General features: G+C 42.0%; 1 protein-coding gene across 1 annotated transcript in view; it reads left to right on the plus strand.

Annotated features, from left to right (window-relative positions):
• ATP6V0E1 (ATPase H+ transporting V0 subunit e1) overlaps nucleotides 1-15,134 on the plus strand; it is a 30,014-nt gene that overhangs the window by 3,159 nt on the left and 11,721 nt on the right. Inside the window, 1 exon segment of the mRNA NM_001034050.2 lies at nucleotides 3,727-3,774. Within this exon segment, the coding sequence (NP_001029222.1) occupies nucleotides 3,727-3,774 (48 nt within the window).

The raw sequence follows: 15,134 nt of genomic DNA on the forward strand, positions 1-15,134 counted from the left end.
TATTTATCTATGTATTATATCATAAGCTTCATGTGTGAGGTACATATTTTGCTGAAGAATGTGCCTTCAGGATACATCCAGAGTCTGACCAGTTCTCACGACCCATACTGCTACCAGGCTGGTCCATAGTGCAACTCTCCTCTAACTGGATTTTCTGCTTTTCACCTTGCTTCCTTTTCCCAAGTCTGTTTTCACCCCGCAGAGAGATCCTATTACAGTTTGGATCAGATTTTGTCAGTGTTGTTCGTTGTTTCGTCGGATCTTACTCTTTGCGACCCCATGGACTGTAGCCCACCAGGCTCCTTTGTCCGTGGAATTCTCTAGGCAAGAATACTGGAGTGGGTTGCCATTCCCTTCTCCAGGGGATCTTTCCAATCCAGGGATCAAACCCGGGTCTCCTGCATTGCAGGCAGATTCTGTACCATCTGAGCCACCAGGGAAGCCCCATTTTGTCAGTCCTCTCCTCAAATCCCTCCAAAATAGCTTCCCTTTTCCTTTCAGAGGCTGTAAGATACCTCTGACCTCACTTCCTGCCAGGCTCTCCTTGCTGTGCTCAGCCACCCAGGCCTCTGTCCTCTTTGAACCTGATACCCTCTCACCAGGAGCCTTTTCTTTGCTAAACTTCATCCCTTTTGTTTTCTCCTCTCTCTCCAGAGCCTGGTACATGCAGGACACTGAGTCTGTTGAATGAGTGAATGGACAAGCCAATGTATTAACCACAGGGGGGAAAAATATATATGTGTGTGTCTATATGTATGTATATACACACACACAGGGGGGGAAAATATATATGTGTGTGTCTATATGTATGTATACACACACGGGGGGGGAAATATATATGTGTGTGTCTATATGTATGTATACACACACACAGGGGGGAAAATATATATGTGTGTGTCTATATATATGTATACACACACATACAGGGGGGAAAATATATATGTGTGTGTCTATATGTATGTATACACACACACACGCATGCATACACACACACATGCACAGAATTTCTAAAGGATAAGTTAAACTCATCACATGTAGGAGTTGTGATATTTGCTCCCTTCCTTCTAGGAGATAGTCTTGCGTATTCTGTGGGGTGTGGAGATGCCATAATTGGAAATCATTCTTACAGATGATGGGCGTGCCTTAAAGGTGTTAAGGACTTCCTTGGTGTTCCAGTGGCTAACACTCCATGTTCCCAATGCAGGCTACCCAGTTCAATCCCTGGTCAGGGAACTAGATTCCACATACCGCAATTAAGACCGAGAACAGCCAAAAAACAAAGAACTAATCCTTGTCGGTTGGTGACTGCAGGTGCAGGGGCGGTATGAGCAAGGAGATGACGAATCTGAGAGATGGAAGTGGTGGAACTTTTCGGGAGTAGGAGATTTCAAAGGGGAGCCTTTAGAAAGAGAAAGTGAAAAGAATATCACAAGTTGGGTTTTTTAAAATGTCAGAGTTCAACTGCTCAAAGATCCAGGTTTAACTGTTTTTCGGAAAGAAATGGACATGGGGAGAGATCAAGGCTAAAAAGCATAGTATCATTTCATTGCAGAGAATACTACCAGGTAGGGCGGTTACTTGGGGATCAAAGCTAATTACTGCTGCAGCCTTGTGTGTTCAGTTTTAGATGGGTTTGGAATAGACCTGTAAACTGTGGCATCAGTACCATTCAGTTCAGCTCAGTTCAGTCGCTCAGTCGTGTCCGACTCTTGCCACCCCATGAATCACAGCACACCAGGCCTCCCTGTCCATCACCAACTCCCGGAGTTCACTCAGATTCACGTCCATCGAGTCGGTGATGCCATCCAGCCATCTCATCCTCTGTCGTCCCCTTCTCCTCCTGCCCCCAATCCCTCCCAGCATCAGAGTCTTTTCCAATGAGTCAACTCTTCGCATGAGGTGGCCAAAGTACTGGAGTTTCAGCTTTAGCATCACTCCTTCCAAAGAACCCCCAGGACTGATCTCCTTTAGAATGGACTGGTTGGATCTCCTTGCAGTCCAAGGGACTCTCAAGAGTCTTCTCCAACACCACAGTTCAAAAGCATCAATACTTCGGCGCTCAGCCTTCTTCACAGTCCAACTCTCACATCCATACATGACCAGAGGAAAAACCATAGCCTTGACTAGACGGACCTTTGTTGGCAAAGTAATGTCTCTGCTTTTCAATATGCTATCTAGGTTGGTCATAACTTTCCTTCCAAGGAGTAAGCATCTTTTAATTTCATGGCTGCAGTCACCATCTGCAGTGATTTTGGAGCCCCCAAAAATAAAGTCTGACACTGTTTCCACTGTTTGCCCATCTATTTCCCATGAAGTGATGGGACCGGATGCCATGATCTTCGTTTTCTGAATGTTGAGCTTTGAGCCAACTTTTTCACTCTTCACTTTCGCTTTCATCAAGAGGCTTTTTAGTTCCTCTTCACTTTCTGCCATAAGGGTGGTGTCATCTGCGTATCTGGGGTTATTGATATTTCTCCCGGCAATCTTGATTCCAGCTTGTGCTTCTTCCAGCCCAGCGTTTCTCATGATGTACTCTGCATATAAGTTAAATAAGCAGGGTGGCAATATACAGCCTTGACATACTCCTTTTCCTATTTGGAGCCAGTCTGTTGTTCCGTGTCCAGTTCTAACCATTGCTTCCTGACCTGCATATAGGTTTTTCAAGAGGCCAATCAGGTGGTCTGGTACTCCCATCTCTTTCAGAATTTCCCGCAGTTTATTGTGATCCACACAGTCAAAGGCTTTGGCATAGTCAGTAAAGCAGAAATAGATGTTTTTCTGGAACTCTCTTGCTTTTTCCATCATCCAGCGAATGTTGGCAATTTGACCTCTGGTTCTTCTGCCTTTTCTAAAACCAGCTTGAACATCTGGAAGTTCACTATTGCTGAAGCCTGGCTTGGAGAATTTTGAGCATTACTTTACTAGCGTGTGAGATGAGTGCAATTGTGCTGTAGTTTGAGCATTCTTTCGCATTGCCTTTCCTTGGGATTGGAATGAAAACTGACCTTTTCCAGTCCTATGGCCACTGCTGAGTTTTCCAAATTTGCTGGCATATTGAGTGCAGCACTTTCACAGCATCATCTTTCAGGATTTGAAATAGCTCAACTGGAATTCCATCACCTCCTCTAGCTTTGTTCGTAGTGATGCTTTCTAAGGCCCACTTAACTTCACATTCCAGGATGTCTGGCTCTAGGTGAGTGATCACACCATTGTGAGTATCTTGGTCGTGAAGATCTTTTTTGTGTAGTTCTTCTGTGTATTCTTGCCACCTCTTCTTAATATCTTCTGCTTCTGTTAGGTCCATACCACTTCTGTCGTTTATCGAGCCCATCTTTGCATGAAATGTTCCCTTGGTATCTCTAATTTTCTTGAAGAGATCTCTAGTCTTTCCCATTCTGTTGTTTTCCTCTATTTCTTTGCATTGATTGCTGAGGAAGGCTTTCTTATCTCTTCTTGCTATTCTTTGGAACTCTCATTCAAATGCTTATATCTTTCCTTTTCTCCTTTGCTTTTCGCTTCTCTTCACATTCCCTTATATACAAATGTTAATGACTTACGTAGAATTCTGCCGATTGCGCGCAGGGCACACTGATGTCTACTGGTTTAGCAGATCAGAGCCATTTTCCTAGAGTGCAGTCCTTGCCAGCTTGATCACCTGGGAAGGGAGCTTAAACCCCTACAACTTTTGCAGAGTTATCTAATGATTGCACTGTTTTTTTCCCCCAGAGTTATCATCACTATGTTGGTGACCTGTTCAGTTTGCTGCTATCTCTTGTAAGTAGTTTATTTCTAAAATAATAATCGGTTATTTCTGGTATTTATCATATGTGTGATTAAAAGTTAAGTAAGTGGTTATCAAGTTAAGTTTCATTGTTATCAAGTTAAGTTTGGTTAAGTTAAGGTTATCAAGAAACTTAACCAAGTTAAATTTCATGGTTATCATGAAACTTTATACTTTTGTTTAATTGGGGTTTGTTCTTGGTGTAACATCCAGAAATAGTAACTTAAGATTGGAAAGAAGATATTTTCCTATGTTCAGTATGTTACCTAAGAATTGTGCGGATGCCCAGTTCTGGCAATACAGGTGTAATTTATTTGGCACTTATTTCAATCATGTAATTAGCTGGAAATTGTCTTCATACGGCTTTAGATTTTACTTCCGTGAAGTATCTGAGCCTATTCTTTTCACTTAAATATCGTGTTATGAAGCCAGTAAAGCCATTCTTTACTATGACTTTTGTTTATCTCATGAATAGACATTAAACTGGAATTGTAATCCAGAGAAAGGGTAATCTTTTAAAGTAATTAACTTTGCACTATATCAAAGTATGATAATAATTGGCTTCTGATTTGAATAGATGGTATCAACTGTTGAGTGAAAGCTTTAGGATATATGAAGTCATTTCTCAACATATATTTTTGAAATACTGTTAGAAATGGCAAAACAGCATTTGAAGTATTCTGTTGTTGTTTTTTTAAATTTTATTTGTGTATTTATTTATTTATTCTTTCGGCCACACTGAGTAGCCTGTGGGATCTTAGTTCCCCAACCAGGGATTGAACCCATGCTCCCTGTGTTGGGAGCTTGGAGTCTTAACCACTGAACTGCCAAGGATGTCCCTCTTTTTTAAAACTGAGATATATTTCACATACCATAAAATTTATCCTTTTAGGGATTGATTGGTTTAAAACCAGCAGTTCTTTTTCATGAAAGAGAGCTTGCTGGTTTCCTGAGACTTCCTTGTATGGAAAAGTGTTGGTGATGGCCGGCTGCTGTTTAGTGCTCACATATGGTGGGAGCAGCTCTTCTGATCCTATGACGAAAAGCTGTGGTTCTCTGTGGCTCTGAATCTGAATTTCTTATATCCTGGGGCTTTTGCATCGAGGTTTTTCAAAGAGGTTTGTGGGTAGGAGCCAATGCTAGTTATTGGCATACATCAAAATCTGCCCCTGTCAAAGAGTTAAATTACCATGAATTTTGGCTGTCTGGCCATTAGATTACTTGCTTAAGTGCAGCTTGCGGTGTTTAAAGCTGAATCATATAGCATGATGGAAGTGTGGCTGAGGGTGATGTTTAACTGCCTTGACACGCGGGCTTAGATGATGAGACTTTGTGCGGTTGCCTTGTTTTAGTCTTTTCTTTTTAGAAAGGTGAAGAGGCTTTTTTGGGTCTTCCCCGAAAGACCTGAAGTGTGAAACATTTCACACTTCCCCAGAATGGAAGTCTGACAGGTAGTGAATAGAGGACGTTCTTATTCTAGCTGTGTTTAGCTCTAAAGAGTAAATGAGAAGTACTTGCATCAACAATTCCTCATCTAAGTAGGGGTGATTGAGTACCAGCCTGTCCTACCTAATCAAATGCCCTCTAGAAATTCCAGCAAGGGAGCTCTTTATCAATCCAGGAGCCAAGGAGTGGTCCTGTGATTGAAAAAGCTTTTTTTTCATTCCTTTGATCTCTGCTGCATGAGCAGTAAGGTTGGTGGTAGGATCTTAAAAGAGAGAGAAAATTATTGTACAGAGGAATGACTTGAGATTAAACAAAAATGAGGCAAAAGTGTTCTGTGACTTTCTGGTCCTCCACGATCTTTGAAATCTGGTTAATTTCCTGGATATTCTCTTTAAAACAGGCAGGAGACCTTTCCAATTAGTCTCATGCCTCATGTCTTCATTTTCAAGTATAAAATACAATAACTGGACTTGGTTGGAAATTATGTTACTTTGAGTCTTGGTGACTTAGTTGAGAACTGGTTGAGCCTTGCCTCTTGCTGTCTAGGTTTTCCTTTGTCCCAGTGTGCTGGCGGCGGCTTTGTTGCCAGTGGGTCAGTACTGTCATCAGTGTGTTAATAAAGGTAGTTAGTACACAGTGTCGCAACATTGAATGCTTCCAGAGGCCATTTTATGGGGAAATGAGCTGGGTGGTATAGACTTCATGCAATTTCTTTTTAAGGTTCTCTTTTTTTCTTTTTAAATTTTATTTATTTTTGGCTGTGCTCGGTCTTGTTGCTGTGAGGGCTTTTCTCCAGTTGTGGTGAGCAGTCTCCTCTCAGGCTGCAGTCAGTGGGCTTCTCGTTTCGATGGTTTGTCTGATTGGGGAGCACAGGCTGTAGGTGCAGGGGCTTCGGTAGCCGTGGCGGCAGGCTCAGTACTTGGGGCTCCGGGGCTCTGGAGCACTGGCGTGGTAGCTGTGGCCCACGGGCTTAGTCGCTCTGCGGCGTGTGAAACCTTCCCAGAGCAGGGAGTGACTCTGTGTCTCCTGCGTGAGCAGGCGGTTCTTCACCAGTGAGCCACCAGGGAAGCCTGTATGCAACTGTGTTTTTCTTGTTTCTTTGAAATTTGATCATTTATCCTATTTACAAAATATCTGCCTGAAACCTGCAGACGGAATTCAAATTCCAAATAGTTTACATACCTTATTCTACACAGGGGTGTGATTCTGTAATACATTTAATTTGAAATTCAAAGGGACCTTTACTGTTTGGCACTATACATATAGTTTCTTGAACATACCTCGTTTATAGTAAGACATGCCCAAAGAAACTAGATTTCCTAAACAAAGCTATGTTTTGAAATAGTCATAGGCTTTTGAATTGCCTTCTGTTTGTGGCATTCTTCCCTCTTTCCAGTTTGTTCTAGTCCAAGGTTAGATTCCATGGGGTGTACCTTGTTTGAGTTCTGAATAAATCAGGATCTCTGCCAGAACAGCCAGCTTGTGTTACTAGTTCAGCAGAGGAAAGCCTGAATGCTCTAAATACGGTTCCCTCTCTGAGGCGCAAGATCACTTTTGTTTCTTAAGCAGACAGGCCTTTTAGTTACTACTCTATACCTTCTCTTGGTCTTAGATTAGTTGTTAATTTGAGTTATGTTGTAGCTTACCCTAAGTCACAGAACTCACATCTTCAGAGTAAATTAGAAATTTAGTATTATATTGTGAAGGTGCAAGCACTTGACTAATTGTAAATCTTACCTGCAGAGTGACAGAGAAAAAGAAATGTTGACCAGGAGACCAGAAGACCTTAATTCTGCTACGTTGAGTAATATTTGACCTGATTATGTTATAGTATGGTTTGCTGAATTTTTGAATATGATGATGCTGTGTGTGAAAATTTGCAATGAAGAATAAGAAAAATGTATTATTATCAGTGATTTTTAAAAATTATTTTTTTAAATAACTGTATTTGTGTATTTATTTTTGACGGTGCTGGGTCTTCATGACTGTCCTAGGGCTCTGGTTGCAGCGGGCGGGGCTGCTCTTCTTTGAGGCTAGAGGGCTTCTCACTGCGGAGGCTGCTCTTGTTGCGGAGCACAGGCTCTAAGGCGCTATAATCATGGGTTTTTCTATTTCTCTTTAAAAGAAAGATCCTTGTTTGTTTCATATGTTTTACAGCTCTGTTATTAGAAGGATGCATATATATGATTGTCATATGTCTTCTGATGAATTAACATTTCTAACATTATCAGATATCTTTATCCTTGGTAATACTCGTTAACTCAATTTTTACTCCGTCTTATTTGTATCAGTAATTGTACTGCTTTTCCTGTGTTCATTATATCTGTCTCTTTATATTTAGAACATGCCCTTTTGAAGACGGTATACTGCTTGGGTTTACTATTTCTTCTATTTTGACTGTCTTTGCCTTTTGGCAAAGGGATATTCCTTACACAATTAATGTAAGTAATGTATCGATTATAGCTAGGTTTGGGTTCACTGTTCATTGTTTTCTGTTTGGCTCAACTCATTTGTGCTCCTCTGTCCTTTTATGCATTCCTTTAAGTTAAGGGAATATTTTGAGTATTCTGTTTTAATTCCTCCAGGACATTTAGCTATTCTTTTGTATTTTTCTCCCCCTCCCCTTTATTTTATGTATTTATTTTTATTTTTAAAATTTTTTCTGTGCTGGATCTTCACTGCAAGTAGACTGTCTCTAGCTGTGGGCTTTGTGGGGGCTTCTCTTGCTGTGGCGCTCAGGGTTAGCAGTTGTGGCATGGAGGCTCTCTGGGCAGGCTCTCTAGTTACTGGATGTGGGATCTTAGTTGCTGGACCAGGGATCAAGCCCATGTCCCTTGCTTTGGAAGGTGGATTTTTAACCACTGGGCGTCCAGGGAAGTCCCCATTCTCATTTTTGAAGGATTTTTTTTTTCTTTCAGCCAGTTTTAAAGGTGCTCTTCCATTATCATCTGTCCTCCATTATCTGCTGAGAACTCAGCTGTAATTTGAATAATTGTTCCTTATGCATTCTTTGTGCTCTGAATGTTATCAAGATTTTCTCTTTATTTTTGCTTTTCAGTATAAATTCTGCTATGATGTGCATAGGTGTGGTTTTGTTTGAATTTATTCTGGTTGGGTTTGCTGAGCTATTGGATCTTAACTGTTTTCCACCAAATTTGAGAAAATTTCAGTCTATATTCTTTTTTTTTTTTTTTTTGCTCTATTCATTCTCCTTCTGAGACTACAATTCCACATATGGTAGACTTTGATTTTCTTTTCAATGTTTTTTCCTGTTTCTCCAGATTGGATAAGTTCTGTTGATTTTTCATCAGGTTCACTATTTCTCCTATCGTCTCCAACCTATGGTAAACCCATCCAAATATTCTTCAGTTCATATAGTAAACTTTTTTGTTCTAGAATTTTTATTTGGTTCTTTATTGATGTTTTAATTTAGTTGCTGAGATTCTCAATCTGTTCATTCTTTATAGCCAATTTGTCTTCTAAGTCTTTAAACATATTTATAATGCTGTTTTGTTTTGTGTTTATTCTAGAACAATAAACGCCTTTATTACATGAGCTAGCATAGGAAGGAGGAGGATTTATTTGCCTTTCTGTGCCTTGATTTCCCTCACATAGAACTCTAGCTCCTTGCCCTCTAGCACGCAGCCATTTGTAGGCCAGATTTGGGCTTTCCTCATCTGCAATGCAGGAGACCCTGGTTCGATTCCTGAGTCAGGAAGATCTGTTGGAGAAGAGATAGGCTACCCACTCCAATAATCTTGGGTGGGTAAATCCCAGGTGGCTCAGCTGGTAAAGAATCCACCTGCAATTGGGAGACCTGAGTTTGATCCCTGGGCCAGAAAGATCCCCCTGGAGAAGGGAAAGGCTACCCACTCCAATATTCTGGCCTGGAGAATTCCATGAACTGTATAGTCCATGGGGTCCCAAAGAGTTGGACATGACTGAACGACTTTCACTTTCACTTTCTGCTTAAGAGACATTACCTTTTGGAGGGGTGCACCTCATATGCATTTGGCATGGGGAAGTTTCCTGACTAGGGATCGAACCTGTGCCCCCTGCTGTGGAAGCACAGAGTCTTAACCACTGGACTGCCAGGGAAGTCAGAGAAACATTACCTTTTAACTGCAGCTTCTATATAATTTTGGACTCAGCTTCTGTCGATTCCTTTGTCCTTGACTGTTGATTATATTTCTTGGGTTCTTTTGCCTGTGTATTTTTTACTAAATGCTAGATATTGAATCTAGCTAGATATTTACTAAAGCTAGATACAGATCACTGGGAAAGACCCAATGCTGGGAAAGATTGAGGGCAAAAGGAGAACGGGGCAGCCGAGGATGAGATGGTTAGATAGCATCACGGACATGAATCTGAGCAAACTCTGGGAGATTGTGAAGGACAGGGGAGCCTGGTTGCAAAGAGTCAGACATGACTTAACGACTGAGCAACAACAAGATATTGTAGAATTCTGGATTCTACTTAAATTATTAATTGATCACCTTAAACCTGTGGAAGGTTGGTTTTACCCTTTGTTGGGGTAGATCTATTTCAGTTTTGCCCTTAGAGTGAGTTCTCCATTAAGATGTGGCCCTTCTGGGGTTTCAGTGGAAAGTTTGAGGTGTTTCAAGCCCCTCTAACTTCAGACTCCAAGTTCTCTTTCTCTGTCACACACAGCAGCAGCAGTTTCTGCTCTGTCTTTTCGGCCCTCAGGGTGTTTTCCACCAGCACTTGGCATTTGCATGCTTGCTTCCGGGATGAGCCAAGGAGTTAAGGGGAATTTAAACATGTTTTGGGACCCTTGTGACATCTTTTTTGAGGTTTCCCCTCTTAATTTCCAACTGCTCTGCCAGCTCTGAACTTACCTTTTGATACCTCAAGTCAAGAAGACTGCAGTGTTTTGCTTGAGCGTCACATAGACTGGACAGTGTCCTCTGGGGAAATGCTGTATAAAAGTTCCTTGTTTCTTTCAAGGATTGAATCTCTTCAGACTCTACCTGCTTTGGACACTCTCTAGTACCATCAATTAGTTATTTTTTTGTATTTTGTTCAGAGTTTATAATTACTGTCTATAGAATGAGTCTGATACCAGCTGCTGCTGCTAAGTCGCTTCAGTCGTGTCCGACTCTGTGTGACCCCATAGACGGCAGCCCACCAGGCTCCCCCGTCCCTGGGATTCTCCAGGCAAGAACACTGGAGTGGGTTGCCATTTCCTTCTCCAGTGCATGCGAATGAAAAGTGAAAGTGAAGTTGCTCAGTTGTTTCCGACTCTTAGCGACCCCATGGACTGTAGCCACCAGGCTCCTCCATCCATGGGATTTTCAAGGCAAGAGCACTGGAGTGGGGTGCCACTGCCTTCTCCGCTGATATAAGCTACTTATTACCAAAACCAGAACATTACCTATTGACTTTTTTTTCTGTTCAAGTATTATAGTTTTTCATTTCTGTAGAAGTTCTTTTTGCTGTTATTATAGTTCGTTTTCCTTTCCTGTCTTCCCCTTTCTTTCGCCTCTTCCTTTCTTTTCCCTGCATATATTTTAAGTGTATCTTATTTCTTAAAAAATAGTAGGCAGTTTATTTATAGTCTGTATCTGATAATTCCATTATCTGAAGTCCTCGCAGGTTTATATCTGCTTTTGCTGTCTCTCACTCATGGTGCCTTGTTTCCATATGCATTTAGTTATATTTGACTGTCATGTGTTCATTTTCCCTATAGATGTTTGTTTGCTTTTTGGCTGCGCCTTGTGGCTTGCAGGATCTTAGTTCCCTTACCAGAGGTTGAACCTGGGCTCTGGGCAGTGAAAAAAGCACGGAGTCTAACCACCAGACCACCAAGGAATCCCCTGTTTTCTCTAGTTTTATTTGTTTGACTTCTTTGAGGCCTGGTATGAAGGTGGGCTCCTCCAGAAAGGATTTACATTGCTTCTACCAGGTGCCTAAGGCCATCAGCAGAGTGTCATTAAATTAAATAAAATTCTCAGTATATTCTTTTTTAAAACCATTGGCTTCTCTGGTGGCTCAGCAGTAAAGAATCCCCCTGCCAGTGCAGGAGATGCAGGTTTGATTCCTGGGTCAGGAAGATTCCCCTGGAGAAGGAAATGGCAAACTGCTCCAGTATTCTTATCTGGAGAATCCCGTAGACAGAGGAGCCTAGTGAGCTACAGTCCAGGGGCTCACAAAAGAGTTGGACACAACTTAGTGACTAAACAAACAAAAAAACAGCAAGTATGAATTTGAGCTGGCAGACTTTCATGAAGACTAATTCTCTGGGCAGTGTTTTTCTCCCTCCTGCTTGGTATTGGTCTCTGAGACAGTGTATTTTCCTAGCATTCTACTCAGGGGTGTTCTTTGATTTATTTATCCTTCCCTTCAGACAGAGAGAACGCTTTGGGGTCTTAGCTTTTTAGGGGGTATGCATGAAACTTTTGTTAGACCCTCTACCTTGAATGGGCCCTGAGCTTTGTCTACCGTTTTTCATGTCCTGTGAGGTCTGAAAACAGAAGCACAAGTTAATCTGGGTTAGTATATGCTCTCAGAGTATGGAAAGCAACCTGTAGTCACTTTATTTCCCTCTGAGGAGTATTTGCCTTCGCTTAGTTTTTTTGGTCTGAGACTTGCTTACATTTCTCTCGTGGATGTGTGTGAAGTATTAGGATGTCTTGACTTGTTGATAGTGGAAAGGAAATCTAGGTATCTGGCCCAGCATATTATTATTATGTACTTTATGAGAAAATCTGTTTATCTTATTCTGACCATATAATCTTTTTATTTATAATTTGGCAGATAAGAGAATTTGAACTGAAAGGCCTAGTATAGAAAGTATGGAAGTAAAAAGGAAAGATAATTCAAATTCAGAGCTGTCAAAAATAGGGCATATTCCTATTTTGCCCTGTAGTAGTGAAAGGGCCGTAGCAGAGATAGTTGGCTTCAGACTAATGGAAACTAAGTTTGTAGCTTCTCTGGATCTTGGGGTCCTCTTCCAGACTCCCATGACTGTGGAAGAATAGCGTTCTGTTTCCTTGGCTGGGTTTCAGTTTGGGGCTGCCCTCAGCTCATGGATGCCATCCACATTCCTTGCCCTTCCATTGTCAAAGCTAGCAAGAGAGAATCTTCCTTTCTGCCCGGTCCTTCTCATCCTCTAGCAGCCTGGGTTCAGTAGGAGGTAGAAACCATACAGTAGATTAAACACAGGAAGTTTACTGTAACTGTGCACAGTGGCAGAAGAGCAACCATAAGAGAGAAGGGAACTCTGCCTGGCACCTGAGGGCTCAGGGGAGACAAGGACGGGCACAGACAACTGGGAGAGGGTCCAGACCTTGTTGGAGAAGGCATAGTTCAGCCCACCAGAGAGCGGAGAAATTCATTGGTTTGGCCAGGCTGGAGTTGGCCTGGAGTTGCTGGGCAAACACTTGGCCACGCTCCAGAGTACAGGCAGGAGAGCGGGCATGGGAGATCAGTGACCTGGGTGTGTGTTGGGAATCCTTGCGACCCTATGAGCAGAAGGACCTTGAAGCATGTAGTCCAAGCAGGGGCTCTGGTTTCCATGTTGAGAGGGCTGCAGAAAGGTTATTTCCAGGCCTCGCCTCTACCTCGAAGAATGACCGTGCCCTGGGCTAGAGCCTTGCAGGTTCCACCAGGTGGCCTCACACCCACTCCCCCAGCTTCTGGCCCTTGCCTGCCGTGCCCCTCCAGCGCCGTCTGCTGAGGAAGCTTGACATCATGCTCACTTTAAAGGAGAAAAAGGAACTCATTTGTTTACTACAGAGCTCTTATTACAGGGTGCATTACAAGATAACTGGCAATAAATTAATAAATGGTATATGCACTCCATATGTCCTTGGTCAGGAAGACTCCTGTCTCTTTTAGGAGCTCACCTGATTAGGTCAAGCCCACTCAGTAATTTCTCTTCCTTTTCTCTTTTTTTAATCGAAATACGGGCTTCCCAGGTGGCTCAACGGTGAAGAATACCCCTGCCAGTGCAGGAGATGCAGGTTCGATCTCTGGGTCAGGAAGATCCTCTGGAGCAGGAAATGGCAACCCAGTCCAGTATTCTTGCCTGGAAGATCCCCTGGCAGACTATAGTTCATGAGGTCACAAAAAGTCAGACACAGCTGAGCACACATACAGTTGATTTCTAGTGTTTTAGGTGTACGGCAAAGTGACTCAGTTATACCTGCACGTACATATATTCTTTTTCAGATTATTTTGCATTGTAAGTTACTACAAGATGTTGACTATAGTTTCCTGTGCTATGTATTAATAGTAGTTCCTTGCTGATTATCTATTTTACATATAATAGTGTGTATCTGTTAAGCTCTTAATTTATCCCTCTCCTCCTTTCCCCTTTGGTAACCATACGCTTGTTTTCTGTTTATGAGTTTATTTCTGTTTTGCAAAGCAGTTCCTGCGTATAAACTTTTAGATTCCTGTGTATCATACTAAGTAAGTCTGACTGACTTAGTATGATAACTTCCAGGTCCCTCCACGTTGCTGCACATGGCATCATTTCATTCTTTTTTATGGCCGAATAATATTTGTGTGTGTGTGTACCACATCTTCTTTATCCATTTATCTGTTGATGGAAATTTCCCTTTCTTAAAGCGAGCTATATATATATTTTTTTTGAGGTATAGTGGATGTATAATATTATGTTTCAGGTGTACAGCATGGTGATTCATAATGTTTAAAGGTTACATTTCATTTATAGTTATTATCAAATGCTGGCCATATTCCCTGTGTTGTAGAGTACATCCCTGTAGCTAATTTTGTACATAATGGTTTGTATGTCTTAATTCCCTACCTTTGTAATGCCCCTCCCCTCCCCTCTCCCCACTGGTAACCACTGTTTTGTTCTCTGTATCTGTGAGTCTGTTTCTGTTTTATATTCACTAGTTCGTTTTATTTTTTAAATTCCACCTGTAAGTGATGCCCAGTATTTGTCTCTCCCTGTCAAGGCAGCTGTATCTTACAGCATAATCTAATCATGGCGGTGTTCTCCCATCATATCCGCCACCCCCTGTTTATACAGGTGTATATGCAAGGGGATGGGAATTTGGGGGCACTGTCTTAGACTTCTGCCTCATGCAGGCTGGGTGGGGGTGGGAGAGGAGGTGGAGATGAGCATGACTCAGTGCTGCCTGAGAAACTCCTCAGTAGAGTAAAATAGGTTGTATTTCATTCTGTGGCTTGAATACAGTTTTAGCTGTCTCACAGAGAAAGAGAAGAAATGACTAGTATTTATTGAACATCTATTTGTCAGCTACTACAAGAGCACTTTCGTTTATTATTCCTTTGGTTCTTAACATCTTAGGGCAGGGATTATTATCTTCGTTTTACACAGAGGAAAACTGAGGCTCGGGGTTGAAGGTCAGGTACATAGAGTCACTCCACTTATTTTTATTAATATTTATTTATTTGGCCACACCAGGTCTTAGTTGCAACATACAGGATCTTTATTTGTGGCCCGCGAACTCTTAGTTGCAGGCGTGTGGCATCTAGTTCCCTGACCATCCACTAATTTTTGATGTAGTTAAAATTGAATCTAACCCTATCTAATACTGAATTCCATGCTTTCTAATAGTATCTAATAACATCACTGCCCTTGAAAGAATTTGCGTCACTGGACTGGAATGAGGGTGTTTGACAGAAGTCATCTCAGTAGAGACAGGGCAAGTCACGTCTCTGCTGCCTCTTAAGGGGCCCTTGCTGCAGGGAACGCGGAAGGGAAGCCCTAGCCCGGCTCCCCTTTTCCGACAGGGAAGCTGAGCCGCTGTCTGCTTGACCTGAGCGTCACCGGGAAATAGCCATGCCTCTGTTCCCTGTTCTCTTATCTGAATGTGGAACAGAAGAACAAAGCAGGATTTTGAGCGAGCTCGGTATAGCCTTTTCTGTGGGGAGGAGGTATTTTGTGCTT

Source organism: Bos taurus, chromosome 20 (genome assembly GCF_002263795.3).
Source record: "Bos taurus isolate L1 Dominette 01449 registration number 42190680 breed Hereford chromosome 20, ARS-UCD2.0, whole genome shotgun sequence".
Taxonomy (NCBI): domain Eukaryota; kingdom Metazoa; phylum Chordata; class Mammalia; order Artiodactyla; family Bovidae; genus Bos; species Bos taurus.